Here is a 24,486-nt window from a genome sequence, read left to right on the forward strand (position 1 = left end):
GGTCTTGCAATATCATTAGATTTATGCGCAACATTTGAAGAGAGAAATTCATGCATACTTTCATTGAGTAGCTTCTCCTGAAGGGCAATCCTTCGATCGAGCTTAATAATCTTCTTTCATCTATAGTCCGTGATCACATGATATTCTTCAGTGGAAAGCTTGTATAGCCTTTCTTCTGTGTTGTCAAAAGTGTCTTCCACCATGTCAAAACTTTGTGGAGCCCACTCTCGCTCGGTTCTCGGCATAGGTTATTCTGGAGTTTGAATTGGTGTTGATGTGTTCGAAGTCATTTGGACCTACTGTTGTTCTTGCTTTTTGCAGAGAGCTTTCAAATCAAAAGGCCTAGGTTTCTTAAAGAGTACTAGGCTCTGATACCATGTAAAGAAATACTTTGACTTAAAAACACAAATAACGATCGTACGACAAAGCACAGACTGATGTAAGAACTCAGTTAGGGTTAGAGTAACTCAAAGATAATGAACATAGAAAATAATTGAAGTGATATAATTGCTGACTATACAATGCTCATGCAACAAACACACTATGCAGTGAATGAATATTGACCTCGAACTTGTGTAGCTCAAGGATCAAGACATGGGCAATGAGCTGGAGAGTGTCGTACTTTGAACGGATCCCAAATCGCAGCAAGGCAGCCTCCAGATGTCGAACACCAGCAAATGTAGTAGTGAGAAGCTGGATCTGATGTAGGCGGCAATGAGGAGAGAGAAAGACTAAAAACGTAGGTAGGACAGTCTGCAGGAGAGAGAAAACTACCAAATGCAGGCTGAACAGCCTGCAGAAGCTAGGTGATAGGTGGAGGAGAGAGAAAATTGCCAAATGCAGGCTGTAGATGATGTGGTAGATAGTATGGCAGCAGGTTTGTGTAGGAACAGTAGTCGCCTGGTTGGGATCAGCTTCAAACTTTGAGAAGAGGGCTGGAATTCAGGCACCAACTGATGTAGACAGCAATGGACAGCTTTGGCTGAGATGTCCTCTGTGAATGGGTGTGGGCAGCAAGCTGAAACACCTCAAATCTGAAAAAACAAGATTGCTTCTTAAATGGAGGGCAGCATACGTCTTTATAGAAAGTTTGGGCCTTCCCAAGTGGGTTTGTGCTTATGGGACATAGAAACTCTCTAAGATCGCATTTCTTTTAAATTAACTAGGTTTCTTCATTAATTAAGCAAGTTTTGGGACTGTTTAAGTAAAGCTAATCCATTTTTAGCTCAACACTTGGAGGTTCCCAGAGTCTGTGTTTTCTGCCCTAGCCTGTTGATGTCATTCAAGGACCTATCCAAGCTAGTATTTTGTAGTTGTTCAGGCTGTCTAGCATTAGGTCTTTTTCTCCTAGTTGTTGCCCAACTCTTCATTGCTACATGTGACCAAGTGCCATCATGTTCAGGTGGTACAGTGCTGCATTTTCCATCTCTAATCCCAAAGACTGCTGTATTTTGATTTCAAGCATGTTGCCCTATCATCTACAACCTCTTCCTCTTGTCACAGGGATGTGAAATTTTGAGATGCTCTAATCTTATCGATAACATTTGATTAAGATGTGCAAGGTTGTTTAGGACATGTGATACACATGGGAGTTTTTTCATAGTATGGGACCTAGGACTCCGAGATATCAGTGGATACTAAAGGAAAATGTTATAATATTCTTGACAGGTACTAGTTGGTAAATTTTGGCCTAGATTAATTTATTGGCCACTAATGTCAGTGATGATGATATTAGAGACTAGGCATTGGTTAAGTAATTAGTGCTAGTCTAAGGGTTAATAATTGCTAAAGGATACTTAAAAGACAAATTGGCCTAGCCAATGTAATTATTGGTTAGTGGAATTCATTTTTTGAGCATTAGAATAATTATTAAATTAATTTTTAAAATTAATTTAATAAGTTGAATACTATTGAAAAATGAGATTAGAAGGCTGCCACTTGGCAAAACTTGCCCATGCAAGCGGGAAAAACGTTTTAAGGGGTTGGTGGAGTCTATTCAAGCCATTATGAGAGAGAAGGAGGTTGTTAGAGAGCAAAGAGAGGCTACTGATGTGAATTGCTATCACCATGGATTAGTCCTACAGCAAGTGGCAGCAATTTGGAGCCCTCCAAGAGCAAGTGATAGTAACCCAAGATGCTTTTGGTGCAGGCAACACCATATAAGAGAGGACAACTGTCTTTCTAGTGGTCCTAAGTTGCAGGTGATAGGTTCCATGGTTGTTTGAGCAGGGCAACAACAGTTTTGTAGTGTTTCTCATGATCAAACTTTGAAATTTCTCTCTACAACATTTTTTCTCATGCCCTAGCGATTTCTTAAGTTATCTTAGCATTTTCCAGCAATTTGAGCCATCAGAGGAAGAGATTTCAGTCAATCGTTGCTGTAAATTCTAATTTATAGTAGAAATTAGGGTTTGATAGTTGCCTCGGGATGTGTGCTCAAAATTGAGAGCCTAGGACTTGATTTTAGGTAGACTCAAGAGGCCAGCCAGTCAATATTAGATTTGGGGCTAAATTAGTCTTTCAAGGAGCAGAGTGAAGGCCAATCTCCAAGCAAACCAAGGGGAAAATTGGTTTGGAGGCTTGCTGGTCAATTTTAATAATAAGAGGCGCTTGGATTAGCGAAGGAGATCAAAGGATCTCAGCTACACACCTTCCATTTGCAATGTAAGATAAAGAAATATTGCAAGGGGTGCCAATTTTTAGGTCAGCCGGGTGTCCAATGTCCAATATTAAAGTGGTAAAGTGTGCATTTTTAATTTATGTGAATTTTATGATTGTTGTAATTAGTACTTATTTAGGTTATTTACCATCCGAGGAGAAAGGCTGGTTTCACTTATTGCTGGTTACAACACTTTTGGGATCCATCTTCAGTGGATGAAACACTTTAACACCTTCCTCAACGTGCCCACACGAGAGCCACTGGTTGTCAGACAGCTTTGTCGTTTAGCACTTTGTAGTATTCTTTCACTCAATTATCTTTTTTATTGTGTTTTGTATTTGTGTATTTGTGGTTGAGTTCTCTATGTTTCAATTATAGTCATACACTTTGTGTTTTCTTTTGCAAACCCTAGTGTATCTTTGTAACATCTACCCTAGTTCGTGAGACATGGAGGTTCAAGGCTCCCGTTGTATCATTTACACTCCTATACTCATTCATCTTGATTGAGAATTTATTAGATTGTGGCTATCCTACTATCATCTTCTTGTATTTTTAGTGTTCGCCCTAGCATTTCTTTACAACTTGTTGGTTTAGTGCATCATTTCCTTACATCTTTTGAGCATGCATTTGTTAGTTCTGTTGTTTGTACATCTTTGTGCATTCTCTGTTAGGGTTAGTATTCTCATTTTTGTTGTGAAAGCTCAAATAAATCACATATAGAAGTTCTCAGATTAGACATGTTGCTAATAGAATTGAATGCATGCAAAAGAATAAAAATGTCAAGTGAGATATACTAGGTTTAAATGTTGGGTAAGGTAAGTGATTTGGTGATATTATTTTTGCTTATTTGTCTTTCCATTTGGGATATACAAGTATGGACTTTAATACATAGAAGCTAATAATTGATGTTTTGTCCCTAGAAATTTTCTCCATATGTTTGTTGGAGTTGCAATGTGCATGCATTAGTAAAAAGGTATTGCTATGTCTTTTTATCTGTAGAAGCTACTTACACTTATTTTGATATTTTGATTTTTTTTACTATGTAGGTACAAAGCTTTAAAAGATTTGCGAGAAATTATACGAATCAGGGACTTGGACATCCTTGAACTTGCTTCTTCGTAAGTTTCGTATGGCAACTCTGTCAATCTAAAGGCCATGTCTTGACTTGATAAGCCTCATATGTATATGTCTCAAAATGAAGCTTATAGATGATTCAAGAAGAGAAACTAAAGCTTCTCTACCTCATTTTGCACATACATTTCCTTCAGAACATTTATAACATGTTGACATTGATTGTGATATTCCATATAATTATGTAATGAATTGTCTTTTTGATTCTTCGCAAAGTCTTGCATCTACCTTTTGTTTAATGAAAAAGGTAGTTCAAAGGCTTTGTTATTTTATGAGTTGGTTTCTATTTTGCTACAAGAAGAACACTCTCTGTAAGATAGATCCATTATATGTATTGCAGATCAAGCTTTTGAGGCTAGTTGGAAGAGTAAAGGAAAAGCTATCTTTTTTGCTAGTAAGTAGAAATTTGCAAATATTGAGGATGAGAAGAAAATGATAGAAAGACCTCTTATAGATATTGTAAGACAAAGTGCTAAACTGGTTCTGAAAGAAGTTTAAAACAAAGAGGTAAGTATGACTGTTGCAGATGTCTCTCATTTCAATTTAGAATTTGCAAAGGTTGTGCAAGATATAGAGTGGGCATTTAGTGCACAATACAGTTATGACGCTTCAATACATGATTCGTGCATATCTGTTGTGTATTCAAATATGTGGTATTTTGATATTGGTGCTACTAAGCATATTACTTCTTAACATAGTCTACTCACTTCTTTTAAGATTGCCTCTAAGGGAAGTACAATCACATGTGCCAATAACTCCTCTTTGTCAAAATAAGGTGACGGAATGTTATGCACTCATACCATATCAAAGAGATAGTAGGGTTGGCCAAGAGAAACACAAAGTGTACGGTAAACACTTTGAGAGAAGAAGAAACTCAGAGAAAACACATAAGAAGAAGAAGATGAATGATGGATCATTGAGTCATGCTAAGTGAATCAAGTTGGTATAGTGAAGTTGAAGCTAGATGACTGCACTATCATGTCTGATTAGGCGGTAGTACCTATAGGGAATTTGCATTGTAGAGGGGGTGAAATGGAGTCCTCTAGGCAGTAGGGTATTGAAGGTAATGCTAAATGGTGAAGGAAAGATAGCCAGTTGTAGGGGAAGCAAACCACAGTCCTTAGGAGCTGTTAGAGATGAAGGATATGCTGAAATCTCTTTGAGATGATGGCTACTATCAAGGTGATTTTATGGGCAGCCATATTTGATGAAGATCTCTCCATATAAGGGGCTGTAGACAGAGCAGCCCTTCAGGAGTGAAGAAAACATAGAAACGCAGGTATTTGGTGTAGGGTTGATAAAGAAGGTATAACTTGTTGTAGAGGGCTTGAAAGTGGTTGCAAATGCAAGCCTAATGATGACGCTAGGTGAGTAGGGATGATGTCAAATGATGTAGGTTGCAAAAGGCGAGGTGGAGATGGATGCAGAAGCCACGAACGGTATTGTCCTCCTTGTGGGTGTGAATGGAAGTGGAGGATGGAGAAAGGAGAGAAGAATATGGAAGAGAGTGATAGAGTGTTAGAAGGAATGAATGTGTGGGATGAAGAATGAGAGAAGTTAGTGTTTTATTTATAGACATAGATTGTTTGGAGTGGTGCTCCAATTTTCTCAAGAGTGGCACCCACTGAAGTCTCTTGGGTGGCACCCAAATACTAACTAATGATCCAAATAAAGTCTTTTTGGAGCTATAAATGGAAACATAGGAATGAAGGAGAATAAATGTATTGAATGACTTGGTTTCTCAACGTTGCGTCTTAGGCCCAAAAAGGAGCCGAAAAGAGGAGTGAGAGAGAGAAGATCATTAACCCTGGAATCCTAGTATTCCATGTGTAAGTTGACTTGTAGTGAAGAACAATAGATAATGATGAGTTGATAGTATCCAAAACTCAATCTTGAGAGAGAAGCCATAAGCTTCATTACTCCATGGTGGTATGCAAAGTTCTAGCCACGAAGCCACAATTGAAACATCCAAAGCCTTGAACTAGGAAGAAGTTGTAGATCTTGGGTGTCAATGGGAATCAATGGGCGAGATGCCATGGAGATGTTAACCACCCTACATCCATATATCTGGATGGTGTGGGCTGGTGGTATGGGATGCCAACCCTTGGGATGTGGTTGTGACTTGGAGTGGTGCTAGCTCCTAGGCTTGAGGATGAGCTTGTTTGGCTCTACGGTTGGAAGGTGATCTTGTGCGTCTCTTGTGCAGGTTGGATTCTATGGGATTGTTTGATAGGGAGTGGGCAGAGGGGTATCACACGAAATCTCTTTGATGCTCGCATTGGAACCGATGTCTGTGGAACAAGATAAGGGAGGGTAGGGAATAGATAGCTCCTGTGGAGCCATGGGTGGGCAATAGACATTGTCCCTTAATGGAGTGGATTGTGGAGTTCAAGGAGAGGAAGGAGTCGAACAAACCACAGTCTCTCTAAGGAGTGGACTAACGAGACGGAACCCAACAACCACCGTCTCTTGGTGGACCGGATTGCAGAAGCGGTCGGTGGGAAAGCCATTGCACTCAAAAATGGGTGGGGAAAACCTTTGTAGCACATTGCTGCAGTCTCCAGTAGATCGTAGCGCTTGATGAGATCTTAGACTCTCCTTTTGCTTGTAAGGACTTAGGGTGCATTGGATGTGTCTTATCACCTTAAGCATAAAAATTTGATAGCCAATGTAGAATGATCTTTGTGGCTAGAAACGTGAGGTGGCACAATGAGTGCCAAGGGGAAGACGCTTGTGCTCTGGTGGGGTAGGGAGCAAAGGTCGGTTATGACAATCTTCGATGGTATGATTGTTCTTGCCATTGGCGGAGCACCCATCCATCTTGGGGAGAGGCCATAGCATCGATGTGGCAAACTTGTAAAGGGAGGGTAGGAGGGAGAAAAAGATAAGGGTATCTCCCAATGATGCTATGAAAGATGGGGAAAAAAAAAACGTTGGGAGTGATACCTTTGTCTGCCTTCATTGATGAAGAGGATCTTTAGCTCTCTGAGCACTTTTGGTTTGATACCATGTCAAAATAGTGTGATGGAATGGTATGCACTCATACCATATTAGAGAGATGGTAGGGTTTGCGGGGTGTATGGCAAACATTGAGACAAGAAACTAAGAGAAAACATAAAAGAAGAAGAAGATGAATGATGAATCGCTGAATCATGCTAAGTAAATCAAGCTGATACAACATAGCCGAAGCTCTAAAGATGATTGCACTGTCCTGTCTGATTAGGTGGTAGCACTTGTGGGGAATCGACACTGTAGAGGGAGCGAAATGCAATCCTCTGGGTAGTAGGGCATTGAAAGGTAATGCTGAATGGTGAAGGAAAGGACAGCCAGGTGTAGAGGGAGCGAAACATAGTCCTCAAGAGTTGTCAATCATGAAGGATATGATGAAATCTCTTTGAGATGATGGCTGCTATTAAAGAGATTTCTGTGGGCAACCAGTTGGAGAAGAAAACGCAAGAATATATGATGAAGATCTCTTCATGTAAGTGACTATAGACATGTGATTGTTCGGTAGCCCTTTAGAAGTGAAGAAAACACAACAAAAACGAAGGTGTTTATGTAGGGCTAATAAAGAGGGTGTAACTTGCTGTAGATGGCTTGAAACTATTGCATACATAAGCTTGATGATGATGCCAATGAGGAGGGCTGATGTCAGATGATGTAGGTTGCAAAATGCTAGGTGGAGATAGATGCAGAAGCTGTCCTCCATTGGCATTCACACCTTGCTCCGTAGCGGAAATGTGGAATAGAGAGCGTATTGTAGATAGAGAAAATTGAATGAAGTAGAGTTTTTATTGCATTGAGAGTATAAAGTTACAAAGTATGAAGAGTTTGCTTCGTGCATTCTATCTAATGAGGAATAGAGAGGGTCCTTATATAGAGTTGTATGATATAAAGAGTGAGACAGGTGAGTGTGGTATGAATCATTTACCACTTTGTTAGTGGAGAATAAAGTGTGCTTTTGTGAGTGGAGAATAATGTACATTGTATAAAGATACAAAGGCTAGGTGGGTGCTGAGTCAAATCTTCAGGAAATTAAGTTAGGTAGCACATTATTTTTCCCTGTGATATACTCAAAAGTGATGCCTAACTCATAAAAAAAGAGAGACCACCTCAAGAGTCTCTTATTGCCGATTTCTGTAGGTGTCTTTTTTTAAAGATATCTATGCACATGTTGTAGAACTATGCATATAGTGAAAGGAACAAATTTAACAAAAAGTCTAAAGGCTTTGATTGCTTTGATGATGCTTAATATTTTCCTTTGATAGGATGACTAATTTTTTTGTATTGGGGAAAAAATGCTAGAAGCATAGTGGTATATTAGCCTTCTTTAACGTATGTGAGGTCAGAGTTCTTGTTCTAGGAAAGTCATGAGGGTTAGAAAACAATTCAGTTTTGATTTTGTCATTTTGTTTCCTTTTACCTTTGGAAGAAGACTCATCAAAACTAGTAGTAGTTTCATTGTTGTCAGAATCTTCTTCAGAAGAGATGTCATTGGTCTTGGTTTTCTTTATATGGAGTCTAGGAGAATCTCTAGGAATAGAGGGAAAATACTTTTCTTTGTCTTTCATATTAAATGAAGAGGATAGATGATGTGCATTGATAGTTTGTGTTTTACGTAAATCTTCATCACTCTGATCATCATCAACACTTTGATTTTCTTCCCAATGAGAAGTAGAAAAGGTAGAATGAAAAGAAATATTATTGGCAGTGTCCTCATCATCTGAATCTAGGTACGAGGAGGAATCGGCCACATAGTCATGATTAGAATTATATTCTTCATCTGGAATATTGCTAAGATCATTAGATTATTTTGAGTCTGACTTTGTGGGGGAATCATTTGAAACATCTGAGTCAGATAAAATTTCCGATTCAAAGGTCCAATCATCATGATAAGACCATTTAGACATAGACTTTGAAGGATTGTAGTCTTAATTATATTCTTGGTAGATTGGATATATACTATTTGTATGAAAAAAATCATAATTAGATTGTTTTCCTTTAGCTTTGGATTGCTCTTTTTCTCTCTGTGGACATTTGATAACCAAATGGTTGGGATTGCCATAAATATAGCACTTTACACCCTTGGCTTTCTTAGAGAATTGTTTCTTTTGAGGTTGAGATTTGTGATACTTGTTATGTTTGTTGTAAAATCTTGGATAGTAAGAAAATTGATTAGCAGACATGTGATATTTATAAGATTTGGTTTTGTTCCATGATTTAGATTGAGAGGAATTCCAAGGAGAACTATCACACTTTTCATAGTCAAAATATTTGTAGTATTTTAATTTTTAAAGCATATTTGCACACCTCACTAGGAAACTTTTATTGTAGAGATATTAACTTCTATCGTTGATAAACTTCTTGCACTGTCTGTTTTATGGTTTGGATAATTTGACTTACACTATTATTGAAGTCTTTATTTTCGGCTCGCATTTTTGTTTGGAGAAAAATAGGTTATGTTTAGAAAAAGAACATACCAAGTGTTTTTTTATATTCTTGTCATGAGCACCTATTCCTTCATAGAATAAATCTCTCATGTAGTTCAAATAATCTTGATATTTTTGATGATTACAGAGTTTAGCTTTTCTTGCCTCAACTACTTAATCCAATTTATTTCCAATAAGCACACTTAGTAACAACTCAAAGAAAAGAGTTATCGGACGAGGTTGAGATGCAATCATTGCTTTGATTTGTGGATGCATAGATGTCCACCATTGTGATAATCCACCCACAAAATCATGTGTCATGGCATTTAGAATATCTAGCCTGTTGGCATTGGATTGGTCCAACAATTTTTGACCAACATAGGTAAACATCATATAAATAAGTATTTTGATTTCATCTGGAGTTTGTAATCTATAAACCATATAGAAAACTTTCCAACTTTAGTATGAATACCCATTTTATCAGGTTTGAGCTTCTTATCCTTATGACCATGGGTATTGAGATATTCATGGTCATCATTTTTTGTCCTATAGTGGATTGGACAACTATTTTTGAGAAAAGGCTTAAGAAAGATTGGGCTCCTCTGTTTGAAACCCCTATCATAGGTACTCTTAATGTACATTGTGTTATCCAGAATGATACAAAAGACAAGGAAATTGAGGGACATGAAATGGATACTCTCCTATGTATTCCAACTTCTAACAAATTCTAAGATGGATTTGGACTGTGATGACAAAGAAATAATTCTACAACCTAAATTTGTGTCTTCTTTCTATGATTGTGACGCATGACCGTCACATATAGGACTATCTTCCACAACACACTTACCTCTGGATTGCATTGGTCAAGCTAAAGCGTTCCCACTCAGTAAAATGTATACAAAGCTTGTAGAGCAACAATTGGATGGAGACATGGAAATGATGTTCGGAGATTGGTCTACAGAAGATTACCAAAAAGCTTTTAATCGAGTTGATAAGCTTGCAGTTAAAATAAGTTGATAAGCTTGCAGTTAAAATGATGCAAGAAGGTAAAGACACAATACTTAGAGCTATGCCTTTGAACGTCAAGCCCCGAATATGCAGATAAGGATGATATTGGCAGGCATGTCTAGAATAAATATGATTTTAGAATGATGGGTGAATCCTCAAAGTCTTACTTCATATATTCTTGCTTGGTATATCATCTACAACATCTTTTCTTTTGATGAGGACAATGATAGTGTGATTGATGATAGTTTTGTGCCCATTAATCTCCATTGTGCCACAGATGATAACCATGAATATCTCAATGTGCATAGTCACAAGAATTAGAAACTCAAGCCTGATAAAATGGGTGTTCCTGCTAAACTTGGAAACTTTCCTATATGGCTATTGATGGTAAAACTCCAAAAATCAAAATGCTTATTTATATGATGTATGTCTATATTGGTTAAAAATTGTTGGACAAACTCAATGCCAACAGACTGGATATTCTAAATGCTGTGACACATGGTTTTGTGGGTGGATTGCCACAATGGTGGACATCTATACATGCATAAATCAAAGCAATGATTGCATCTCAACCTCACCCAATAACTCTTTTCTTTGAGTTGTCACTAGGTGAGCTTGTTGGAAATAAGTTGGATTAAGTAGTTGAGGCAAGAAAAGCTTTCTTCAAAGCTAGACTTTGTGATCCTCAAAAATATCAAGATTATTTGATCTACATGAGAGATTTATTGTATGAAGGAATGGGTGCTCATGACAACGGTATGAAAGAACACTTGGTATGTTCTTTTTCTAAACCTATCTCATTTTTTTTCAAACAAAAAATGTGAGCCGAAAACAGAGACTTTAATGACAGTGTAGATCAAATAATCCAAACCATTAAACGGATAGTGAAGGAAGTTTGTCAACGATAGAAGTTGATATCTCTATAATAAAATTTTCCTAGTGAGGTGTGTAAACATGCTTTAAAATACTACAAAGATTTTGGTTGTGAAAAGTGTAACTATTCTTCTTGAAATTTCTCTCAATCTAGATGGTGGAACAGAACCAGATCTTTAAAATATCACTAGTCTGCTAATCAAAATTTTCACCATCCATGATCTTACAACAAGCATAACAGGTATCACAAATGTCAGTCTCAGAAGAAGCAATTCTCTAAGAAAGCCAAGGGTGTAAATTGCTATATTTGTGGCAATCCCAATCATTCGGCGAATAAATGTCCACAGAGAGAAAAAGAGCAATCCAAAGTTAAAAGGAAAACAAAAGATAACCAATCTTCACCATTATTAATCTAATGATGATTCTTTTGGAACAAGTAGCATATATCTACTCTATGAGGAATACGATTTCGACTACAATCCTTTAGAGTCTATGTCTAAATAGTCTTACCATGATGATTGGACCTCTGAATCAAAAATTTCATCAGACTCAGAAGTTTAAGTCTCTCAGATGGTGCCTTAGCTCTCTTGGGTAGCGCTTAGACACTAATGAATGATCTAAATAAAGCCTTTTTTGGGGTTGTAAATGGAAACCAAAATAGGAATGAAGGAGAAGAAATGCATTGACTTGATTTCTCAACACTCTTATCCTGTTAAAGGAGTTGGAAAAACTGTGTTGATGGTTGTTAATTGTAGTACTTTCACACTTATATATATGCTTTGCGTGTACTAGAGAAAAAACAAATTACCAAGATTGACTTGATTCTTAAATTTTTGGATGACAACTATATAGTTCATGATCTCATGTAGGGGCACAATTATTGCATTCAGCTCACTATTAATGGGCTGTACAAAATCAATAATTATGGTAAATGTGTAGAAGATATAGTGCGTGCAGTTGTAGACTGGTAGATTGTTTTAAATGCAAAACTTTGGGGTGCATGTCTTGGTCATTCGGATTTTGCTAGTTTGCGGTGCCCACAAAAATTTGATATAGTGTCTTCATTAGTTACTTTTGAGGTACTTAGAAAACATATTTGTGAGGGCTGCATATTGGGTAAAATGCAGCTTGTTTCCTTTTCAAGAGATATTTAGTGAGGGCTATTTGCAGATTGCTGCTTGTACATAGTGATGTTTGTGGTACAATGCAAATATAGTCTTTTGGTAATTACCTATACTTTGTGACTTTTATTGATGATTATTCCAAGTATGCATAGATATATTGTTTGAAAGCAAAGTTAAAGTAATTTTATACTTGAAATAGTTTGTATGTATCGTTGAAAATTTGTTACGATCTAAAGTGGATACTCTTTGTTTTGATCTCGATGGAGGGGGATATATGTCTAGAGAGTTTAATGCATTTTTGGCTAAATATGATAAAACACCAATGTGGGAGTGCTATATACACCACAACAAAATGTTGCAACTAAGAGAGAGTACAAATATCTTATGGAGATGACATGATGTATGATCAAAAGCCAAGCTTTGTCACATGGTCGTATGCAACTTATGTAGTAAATAGGCATCCCACAAAAGCATTGCAATATTTCACTTCATATGAGGCTTCTTGATATGCCAAAAAGCCATCTGTTGCTTTTTGTGTGTTTTTGGTTGCTTGGTTTATGCATTAGTACCAATGTAACAGTGGAAAAGATTGGATAACAAGGCTGTGAAATGCGTGCTTGTTGATTATAGTACTGAAAGCAAACATTATAGTGTATATCATTCATAAACTAAGAGTAATTTGGTTAGTTGTGATATTGCCTTTGTGAAAGATGTTGTGTAGCCTTCATTTTCATGTACCAAAGAGATAGATATATGCTTACAAGATACACGTGACACTTTATTGCCTCTTTTCAATGGCGGGCAATCAAATGTAGCATCAAATGAGATGGTTTTTCAGCTTATGTAGGTTTCTCAAGAATTGATAGATCAATTTATTTCTGATGCAAATGTGAATGGCGCCCTTCTTGATGAGATAGTAGTGATCGAGCAGTCAAGGAGTTGTGCATTGGTTGTTTCCAGTTTGTGTGATGGGAATGAGCTTATTTCTTTTGAAAAGCCATAAAATTTAGAAATGTGGAGGTTACCTCCTAGTGAAAAGGCCATTGATACTAAGTGGTTTACAAGGTGAAATGTAACTTAGATGGGAGAAGCGTGCAGATTGAAAAAGGCATTATATGGTCTAAAGCAAGCATCTCGGGTTGGTATGAGGAGATACATGCATACTTGACTACTCGTGGATTTCAAAGTTATCTAACTAAGAGCACCTTGTATGCCAGACATAAGGATGATGTGCCTCTAATCATTATGGTTTATGTTGGTGATATGGTGCTCACTAGTCCTAATGAGACACATGTTGCTGATTATAAGGTTGAGGTGAATTTGACTTTTGATAGGTTAGATTTGGGCCATGTTTCACATATTGATGTATGTAGTGGTTGTCAACCCAAGGAGTGTGGTTTTAATCCACCGAGATTGTATGCTTGGAGGATTGAGAATACAAATATTGACAACAATCAATAGCTCATGCACAATTGCAAGAAACAGAGCTCCTAAACACAAAGCCTAGAAATAGATGAAACAAGCTGCAAAACTGACTACGTCTTTGCTCCAATCTTGCACAAGTTAGGAATTGAGAGTGTGCTACTTTGATACCATGTTGGAAGTGTGGTGGGATTAAGAGAGGTAGGAAGAGAAAGAGAGTGCCCACACTTATGACTATGAGGACAAATGTAAAGCACATCAATAACGATGATGATCATAGAAGAGTTACTTTAAAGTGAGCCACTAAGAACTCTCACAAATACACTAGAGCCAAGAGTGAAGCACCAAGACAGAGTGAACCAATGTGTGTGGCATCACATTATGTGAGGTGCTAAATAGGGTTTCCTTTATATAGGCTACAAGTGGGACGAGACTTTAGAGAGTCACATGGATGAGAGCCAAGAAGATGCACTATGAATGTCTCACTAGAGGATATAAATACTCTTACAGAAACACAAATAACAATCGTACGACAAAGCATAGACTGATAAAAGAACTCAGTTAGGGTTAGGGTAACTCAGAGACAATGAACATAGAAAATAATTGAAGTGATATAATTGCTGAATATACAATGCTCATGCAGCAAACACACTAATCAGTGAATGAGGGGTAATGAGCTGGAGAGTGTGTCGTACTCTGAATGGATCCCGAATTGTAGCAAGGCAGCCTCCGTATGTCTAATACTAGCAAACACAAGAGTGATAAGTTGGATTTGATGTAGATGGTAGTGAGGAGAGAGAAAGACTAAAAACGCAGGCTGTAGGAGAGAGAAAAACTTAAAATGCAGGTAGGATAGCCTGCAGGAGAGAGAGAGACTAAAAACACAGGTAGGACAATTTGCAGGAGAGAGAAAACTACCAAACACAGGTTAGACAACGATAGGTTGTAGAAGGTAGGCGACAACTAGAGGAGGGAGAAAACTGCTAAACACAAGGTGTAGATGATGTGGTAGGCAGTACGATAGCAGATCACAATAGTCGCCTGGTTGGAATCAGCTCCAAACTGTGTGAAGAACTCAGTTAGGGTTAGGGTAACTGAGAGACAATGAATACAGAAAATAACTGAAGTGATATAACTACTGAATATACAATGCTTATGCAGCAAACACACTATGCAGTGAATGAATATTGAATCTCCAACTCTTGTAGCTCAATGATTAGGGCAGGCGTAATGAGCTGGAGAGTGTTGTACTCTGAACGGATTCCAAATCGCAGCAAGGCAGCCTTCAGATGTCGAACACCAGCAAACGCAGTAGTGAGAAGCTGTTTGACGCAGATAGCAGTGAGGAGAAAGAAAGACTAAAAACGCAGACAGCAGGAGAGAGGCAGACTACAAACACAAGCAGGACAACTTGTAGGAGAGAGAAAGACTAAAAACGTAGGTAGGATAGCCTGCAAGAGAGAGAAAACTGCCAAATACCGGTTGGACAGCCTGCGGAAGTTATGCGACAGGTGGAGGAGAGAGAAAACTGCCAAACGTAGGCTGTAGATGACGTGACAGGTAGTACCGCAGTAGGTTTGTGTAGGACTAGTAATCGCCTGGCTGGGATCAGCTCCAAATTGCAAGAAGAGGGTTGGAAATCAGGCGCCAACTGATGTAGACAGCAATGGACAGCTTCGGTTGAGATGTCCTATGCGAATGGGGTGCGGGCAGCAAGCTGAAACACTTGAAATCTGCAGAAACGAGATTGTTTCTTGAATGGAGGGCAGTATACGTATTTTGTAGAAAGTTTGGGCCCTCCCAAGTGGGTTTATGCTTATGGGACATAGAAACTCTCTAGGATCGCGTTTCTTTTAAACAAACTAGGTTTCTTCATTAATTAAGCAAGGTTTGGAGTTGTTTAAGTAAAGCTAATGCATTTTTAGCTCAACACCCCCTCTCAGGCCCAACAACAGTGCCACGAGAAAGATCTTTTGCTCCAAGGTGTCCCACCCCAAAGCAGCCAGAGTATCGGACAAAGGGTGTGCATCGGCTGCCCAGTGTCCTACTAAGATTACAGAGATGATGATTATCTTACCAAGGGAGTCCAAGTGATCACCCTAGAGAGGACATGGCATCGGACAAAGGGTGCACGTCGGCTGCCCAGTGGCCTACCAAGCCCTACAAAGGCGGATGGAATCAACTATGGACTTTTTTTTTTGAATTTGGGAATTTGATAGGTTTAGCATTAAGTGTGGGTTCAAATCAATTTTCAACCTATTGAGTATCCGTGCCCCAAACAAGAGAATGATAAAGGATGGTCAGACCCAAGACCTTTACAAAACAAGCACACTATCCCTACCATTAGTGGGTGTTGGTGAAGAAGGAAAATGGCTGTGGGTATAGCAAATATGTGAAGCAAGCAAGACAAGGGAAGATGGCAAGCAAGCTAAGGAAAAAACTGCCTTGAAGACTGCCATGGGCAATGCCAGGAACATGGTGGATCCTGAGCGACTACTCCAAAAGACCGAAAAGGGATAAATGCGCATAGATGCATCTTTACATGGACAGAATGCCAATGTATGGGGTAATGTAAAGGGTGATGCAAGATGCCATGCTCACGCAAGATGCAATGCAATGGTGCCACTTGGACAGCGCCCTTGTAGGAGAATTGTTCACTTGCCCAAGCCCCCTTTTACAATCATATCATCCCGACAGTGCGGATGAAGTTACAAATGTCCATAATACAATAAATGAATGGATGTCTAAAAATTGTAAGCATCATCACTATCACTATCAAGAGTAGAAGCCGCCCCCTCTCAAACTGGAAGGGAAAGCAAGAGGGAAGCATCCTCTCCTCGTCAAGCTGAAGAAGTAGGGGAGAGTGTACCCAAACCGATCCTGCATAACAGGTATTGAAGAACCAACCGGTTGACCGCTTTGGTTAAAATATCTGCAAAATTGTTGAATGTAGGCACAAAACTCTAGGCGGATAGTGCCTAGCTCAACCTGTTCTTTGGAAAAATGGAAGTGGACTTCCACATGCCGCGTCCATGGTGTAATGATCGGATTGCCCGCAAGGGCAATGGCACTCTGGTTGTCGTAGTAGACAATAGTAGGAGAGTCGCATGAGAAGTGCAGTGCTACGAGTAAACTCCTCAGGTAGATGGCCTTGGTGGTGTCATCAAAGAGAGCTCGGTACTCAACCTCGGCTGTGGAAGTTGCCACCGTCTCTTGCTTACGGCTTGACCAGGAAATGGGAGCCATTTCCAAGGTAAAGAGGTAGCCGCTATGAGAACGCTGGGTGTCGGGATCTCCTGCCCAATCAGAATCAGTGTATCCCTACAAACATTAATTAGAAGCATATGTCACGCCATAAGAAAAAGTACACCGTAAATAACACAACACACAAAGACATGCAATCCAATGTGACATCCTAGGTGTTGTGAAATACTGATTGAGTATGCTGACCGAGTAAGCTAAATCTGGCATAGTGTGAATTAACCAAATAAGTTTTCCTACAACAGAGCGATAGATATGTGCATCGAAGGGCTGTCCTAGGATATTCTTCGACAAGTGGACAATAGGATCAAGAGGCGTGGCCACAGGCCATGTGTGATCCGAAGTGTGCTGTTCCACTAGCTGAAGTGCGTACTTTTAGTGTGACACAAAAATGCATCCCCCAAAAGGAATTACGTCCATCCCCAAAAAATAAGACAGCAAATCAAGGTTTGTCATCTCAAAAGTAGCACTAAGCTTTGCCTTGATGTTTGCTAGGGCAGCAGAATCTGAGCTTGTGATGAGTAAGTTGTCAACGTATAGCAGGATATAGCTGACCCCCTCTGCAGTAGATCGAAGATATAAGTTCGGGTCATAAGGGGTAGAATGGTATCCATGAGTTTGTAAGAACTCATCCATCCTATGGAACTAAGATCGTGGTGCTCGCTTCAACCCATAAAGAGCTTTCTGTAAGTGGAATACCTTATCCCTCAGGTTCCCTGAAGGAAAGCCCGGTGGCTACTCCACATAGACTTCCTCCTCTAAATAACCATTCAGGAAGGCACTCTTAAGATCCATCTCATATATCGGCCAATTGTGGTGAGCGGCTAGTGCGAGAAGCAACCGGAAAGATGTCAAGTGCGCTGTAGGAGCAAAGGTCTCTTCATAATCAATACTATACTTCTGCTGAAACCCTTGCACGACAAGGCGAGCCTTGTACTTATCTAAAGTCCCATTAGTCTTAGTTGGAATAAAGGCCCGTTTGACCTCCGTGTATAGTACACACACACTATTTAGTTGTGCATGTGAATGCACCCTTAATATGCCCTAAGTATAAATACATTTTATTCTTTGTGTACCAACACATTGTTGGTACACTCAAATCTAATCGTACTTTCACTCTCCCTCTCTAACTCTCGCCGAACTATTGCACATTTCTAGCTGAGCTCCAACAACTGGTATGAGAGCATTGGTTTTGCAAGCTTCCGAGACCAAGGCGCAGGCAGCTCGAGTCACAAGGCTTGTTCAACATAGGTTGTGCTCAAGTCCAGCAGGAGGGTGACCAGCAGGTGATAGGCAGGCAGCTAACATGACGCACTTCAAGCGTGCGACGTGACCAGGTGTGTAGGCAATGGGGCAGTAGTTGGGCAATAGTCAAGTCGCAGTTGACGGGCTTGCGATGAGCGCCCAACGCGGAAGCTTTCTTGCGGACGGCGTGCGGTTGGGATGGACGACAGCAAGCGGTGGGCAGCTCACGCGACGAAGCAGACAGCTGACCAGGTGCCACCGGATGCCATGCGATAGAACATGCATCGCTAGTCTTGTCACGTGACCCGCCTGATGGGTCAACAAACCTCCATCATTCCGTTTAGAAAATAATCAAAAATCTTATTTTCTTCCAAATCTCCTTTGAAATTCCTTCCTTTAACTGGGGTTCGCGCATTGGAGGCACAGATCTCAGACCTATGCAAATTCGAGCCCAAAAATTTGGGGCTTTTCCCGGATTTGATCTCGTCCATCCCTGGTAGTGACATTCAAGTCAAAAATTGCAGACATTGCGTGTGGTGACCTCAATTAAATTGGGGATTTTGCCAAATTTGTGAGAATTTTTCTCTTTTGAGTAAAATTTCTTGACATTGGATCCCAAAAAATTGGGGCTTTTCATGTATTGGTAAAATTTTACTTAGCTGGGTCAGATTGGCTGACATTTATGCACTTTTGGACCTGGATTTTTGGGGCTTTGTGCAAAATTTGATAAATTTCTGCACTTTTTGTCCGTGTGGTGGCTGGTTCATGTACAAACAGCAGAGATTTATTACTGTTTTGAGCAAGAACAGCAGTGTGTTTGCTCGTTCAGATTGTGTTTTTGCAATTTAGGGGGATTTACTCTTGTGTTCGTGATAAAATGGCTGTAACTTCTTCCAGTTCTTCACACATCAAGAGTTTGATGGAAATCAAACGGTTTGATGGTCATGGCTTTGACCTCTGGAAAGACTGTATGCAGGGCACATTGTTCCTAAAGGATTGTGAGGATGCTTTGCAGGAAGATAAACCCACACAAATGTGTGATGCAGATTGGGCCAGAGTAAACAAAAAGGCTGTGGCTTACATTAAGATGGGTGTCACTCATGACATCTTGATAGACGTTAAAGGTTTAGATATAGGTTATGCAATATGGGAGAAGCTGAAAACTACCTATGAGATCACCACACTTGTTAATCATGTGCATTTAATGTGCAAGTTGGTGAATATTCGATTGGATGAGTCAAAGTCTACACATGAGCACTTGAGTGCATTTATAGGCATTTTAAATTAGCTTAAGGATGCAAATTTGGACTTTGATGATAAGTTGAGGGCGATCTTTTGATCATGACACTACCTGATTCTTGGAAGACCTTGGTGGTTTCTCTCAGTAATAATCCCAATCTCTCATATGATGGGGTGAGGGGTTTAATCTTGAATGAAGAAATTAGACGTATGTCTAGTGGAGAAGGCAGCAACTCAGCTTATAATGTAAGAGGCAGGGCTGAAAAGAAAAATGCAAATGGTAGGACATGACAAGAGCAAAGGAAAGGAAAAGAGTGACATTACTTGCTATCTCTGTGGTTGGAAGGGCCACAAGAAACCTGATTGAAGGCATTACAAGAAGGAACAAGAGAGAAAGAAGAATGCAGGAGACAAAAAGGAGGATAAGATAGATGCATCTGAGGTAGTCAAAGGCAAGGAAAAGGCCAATGTAGCCTCCAGTGTGGTCATAGAGGAGCTTTTGGATACAAAGGCTGATGTATTATGTGTAGTTGATTATGATGCCCTTGTATGTCACATGTAGGATATGTAGATATTCAAGGTTGTGATTAATGCACTTTTGTCAGTTGATGGTGGTGTCACTTAGACTTGGATTGTAGACTTTGGTGCCTCTTTCCTTGTAACTTCTTGCTAGGAGTGTTTTGCTATCCTCAATGCAGGCAGTTATGGAAAGGTGTATCTTGGAAATAACCATGCTTGCAGCATTGATGGGATTGGCACTGTACACTTGTCTTTAGACAATGGGCAAGATCTTGTGTTGAAAGATGACAGGGCATTAAAAAGAGTTTACTATCTGTTGGTCGACTTGACTTGCATGGTTACACTACATTGTTTGGTGGTGGTTTGTCGAAAGTGAAAAAGGGTTCCATGTTGATTGCAAAAGGAACCAAGAAGGGCACTTTGTTTTGTTTGCATTGTATAGCTTTGAATGGCAAGTTTTTTGCAGCTGTTGAAATTGGGAGTCACTTGGAGTTATGGCATAAGAGATTAGGGCATATGAGCTAGAAAGGACTTGATGTCCTTACCTCTCTGAAGAGGGTTGATGGAAAAGGTTCTAAACTTGACTTTTGTAATGAGTGTCAGTTCGGAAAGTAAATAAAAATTTCCTTTTACTTTGGTGTCTCTCGTAAGTCCAATGTCTTGGACTTAGTGCATTCTGATGTATGTAGTATGCTCGTGAAATCGTTGGGTGGTACTGCATATTGTCTTCTTTATTGATGATCGTTCCAAAATGGGTATACCTATTGAAAAAGAAAAGCGAAGTGTTTGCTGTTTTAAAAACTTTTCACGTATTTGTGACCACTCAGACAGGTAGAAAGTTGAAATGCTTGAGAAATGATAATGGGGGTGAGTTCACATCTATTGAATTCAAGTCCTTTTGTGACTTGCATGGTATTAAGAGAGAACTTCCAACTCCTTATAGCCCTTCTTCAAATGGGGTGGTTGAAAGATATAATAGGACTTTATGTGAAAGAGTGCGATGCATGCTGTCCACTGCTAATCTCCCTCATGAATTTTGGGAAGAGGCACTCAAAACTGCGGTTCACATTTGCAAGTGCTCTCCAAACAAGTCCTTAAATAATGGCATCCTTGAGGAGGTTTGGTCTGGCAAATCGGCCTCATTTGACCATTTACGCATATTTGGTTGTGATGCTTTTGTGCATGTTAGAGATGAGCTGAGGAACAAACTTGACCCAAAAATCCACCAAAAGCATCTTCATGGGCTATGGTGATGAGGGTGAATTTGGCTATAGAGTGTGGTTACCTCAGTCCAAGAAAATTATTCGCAGTTGTAATGTTGTGTTTAAGGAGGCAAAATTGCTGAAAGGTACTTTAGCCTCTAATGAAGATATGAAAAAGGTCAAATTTCAGAATTTGCAGCCACCAATTACTCAGAAAATGAGCCTCATGGTGTTGTACCACAGGCTGAAACTGATGATCAGCCGGTTATTTTTGAGCCAGATGATGATGGACAACTAATAGGAGCACAAGGAGATCATGGAAAGCAAGATAGACTTGTTGATTATGAAAATGTAGGTGCTGGTAATGAAAATGAAGGTGCTGTACAGCATGAACAGCATGCTGAAAATGGCTGACAACAGCCAATAAATGTAGAAAATAACATACCTCCAGATGTAGACCCAATTCCTTAAAATGTTGATCATTGGGTACACAGGTCTACATGCGTAAGAAGGTAACCACATAGGTTTGATCCCTCCTTGCATTTTGTGATGCTTACAGATGAGGGTGAGCCTCTTACATACATGGAGGCCAAGTCATGCGAATTCAGCAGTAAGTGGGAGCTAGCTATGCAAGAAGAGATTAAATCTCTATATGCAAATGATACTTGGGATCTTGTATCGTTGCCCAAAGGAAGGAAGCCTCTTTCAAACAAATGGGTTTACTAAGTAAAGACAGTTGATGGAAAACTCAAGTACAAGGCAAGATTGGCTGCTAAAGGGTATGCACAGAAGGAAGGGATTGACTTTCAAGAGGTCTTCTCACTTGTTATGAAGATGACCACTCTATGTGTGCTTTTTGCTCTCATTGCTATATTGGACTTAAAGCTATACCAAATGGATGTAAAAACAACTTTCTTGCATGGTGACATTGATGAGGAAATTTTCATGAAATAGCCCAAGGGCTTTGTAGTTCTTGGAAAAGAGCAGATGGTGTGTAAACTAAAACACAGCCTGTATGGGCTGAAGCAAGCACCACGGTAGTGGTATAAAAAGTTTGACACTTTTATGCTATCTCATGAGTTTACACGCAGCCATGCAGATCATTGCTTGTACATGAAAAAGGATACAGATGGCAGCCCTATTATACTTGTTTTGTATGTAGATGATATGTTGCTAGGTGGGAAAAGAAAGACTAGCTTTGATGCTCTCAAAAATCAGCTGAAATCAGCTTTCTCCATGAAGGATTTGGGAAATACAGAGCATATTTTGGGCATGAGGATTCCCAGAGATAGAATGCAGAAATTGCTGTTTTTATCTCTAGAAAAGTACATTGAAAAGGTACTGGACAGTTTTAACATGGTTGAAGCTAAGCCTTTTAGGGTACCCACCTCCTTATCTTAAGCTTAGTAAAGTCAATGGTCCAAAAGATGACGTGGAAGCAAATGCTATGAAGGGAGTCTCTTATGCATCAGCTTGTGGCTCTCTTATGTATGCTATGGTTGCTACTCGTCCGGACATTGCTCATGCAGTGAGAGTTGTTAGTAGGTTTATGAGGTTGAGAATGTACACCGAAGTGTTAATAGCCTCGATCCAAAGGTGCTCAGGAAGATTTGTTGCGAATAACATAGAGTGGTCATTTTTGTTACTGTCCGGTTCTGACATGCTACGACTTCATTCTGAGAGGGGGAGTTAGTAGAGGTGAGCTGGTGAGAGATGCCATGCTACAGTAGAAACTCGGAAAACTCGTGGGGGATAAACTCACCACGGTTATCACTCCTCATGCAACCAACATGACGTGGAGTTTGGTTATGAACCAACAACACCCAAGTAGAAAAATAGGTAAAAGCATTGGACTTATGCTTGACGAAGTACACCCACATGTATGTAGAATGATTATCCACTATCAAAAAGAAGTACAACGCGCCATTCAAGGCATCAATGGATGTCGGCCCACAAAGATCAATATAAATCAATCTAAGAGGCTCCTCAAGATGATGTGTGGACTGTTGAGGAAATGGGGTACGATGCTGCTTTCAAAGCTGACAAGCTTTACAGACGTCGCAATCTAGTTTTAGGTGGGAAAGGCCCTCAACCATTTGACGGCGGTATAGCTCATAAAGATAGTCATAACCAATATGTCCTAAGAAAAAGTGCCAAAGACGCACATTGTTTGTAGGCTCCTGAGATGTGACTGATGTCTGTAAGCTGTGAAACACGGAGCCCTTGGCTATCGGCTCGGTTAGAAAGTGTGTCATGTGGTAAAGGCCATTAGGCTGTGCCTCACCGCGAGCAATCACTAAACCTAAGAGTCAAGATACTTGATTGTGGTAGCTATAAAGAAAACTGCTCGCCCCAATTGGCAAAGTTGCTGAACAGATAACAAGTTCGCCCCAAGCTAGGGGGACATGGTATACATTGTCCAGCAAAGCTAGATCCGGCGGACACTTATCAGTGGCAAAACTGACACTACCGTGAGCTTGGATCGTGATCGAGGAGTTGTTTCCTACGCATACCCCCCTGGCTGTAGGGGCTTGGATACGGAAAATGTCCTCTATAGGAGTCATATGATGTGTAGCTCCACTGTCCACAATCCAAACAAGAGCTGAAGTGCTCGTCTGTGACGAGTGGGTCTCTGCGGTAAACTTGTTGGGAGGCAACTCATAGATGTGGACAAAAACTCGCATCCAATGTCTTTATGGAGATGATGTGGGTCTCTGTAGACCAATCAGACAATCCCTTTGGAGTTGAGAATGTTGTTGATTGAGATGACTAAGCGGTGGCAGTATGAGTCCCTTTGGCCTTTGATCGACTCGTCGTCAAAATGACCAACCTTTTGACAATGTTGACAATACCTATTCTTTTTAGGTACATTTTGCTACCCTTGTTTGAGTTATGATACTAGGAGTTGCCTTGTGATTTCCTGGATTGATTTTGTTTTTGATTTTGAGTAGAGGTTTGATTTTGTTTGTCCTTCCCTTATTGCCCCTTCTAAGAATGAGCAACAAGAGTCCCCTCTGAGGAAGAGTTCATATAAAATTGATTGAACAACCGTGCGTAACGCAAGAATTGACACTCAAATTCATAGAAAGTAGACATGGTAGGCTTTGAAACTATACCTTACATAAAATTGAATTATTTCTTGCGAAGTTTCTTCAGAAACAATGTGACTTGAGTGTTAGAGGACTTGGGAGTCCCCGTAGTGGAGAATTCGGCAAGAAGTCGCCGATACTTAGCCAACTTGACCTTCAAGTCATCCCGGTCAGTGATCTTAAAGAGTTGGAGCTCATGGTCAAGATTTATACGATAGGTCCTATCCCGAACCGCATAGCGGTCAGTCAAGTGTGCCCATTGTTCTGACGCTAAGTCAAAATGTT

General features: G+C 39.8%; 1 protein-coding gene across 3 annotated transcripts in view; it reads left to right on the forward strand.

The window, feature by feature from the left end:
• Window positions 1-24,486, forward strand: part of EMB2729 (Alpha amylase family protein) — a 140,803-nt gene that overhangs the window by 18,676 nt on the left and 97,641 nt on the right. For all 3 annotated transcript variants that reach the window (XR_015694337.1, XM_087696955.1, XM_087696956.1), the window contains one exon: window positions 3,706-3,777. Coding sequence is in view for 1 of the 3 variants with exons in the window: in XM_087696955.1 (XP_087553081.1) it covers window positions 3,706-3,777 (72 nt within the window). In the remaining 2 variants the exon portion in view is untranslated. Of the gene's footprint in view, window positions 1-3,705; window positions 3,778-24,486 lie in introns of those variants that run through there.

This window comes from Lygodium microphyllum, chromosome 17 (assembly GCF_053477565.2).
Source record: "Lygodium microphyllum isolate KBCC chromosome 17, Lygodium_microphyllum_v1.1.10, whole genome shotgun sequence".
In the NCBI taxonomy this organism is placed as follows: Eukaryota; Viridiplantae; Streptophyta; class Polypodiopsida; order Schizaeales; family Lygodiaceae; genus Lygodium; species Lygodium microphyllum.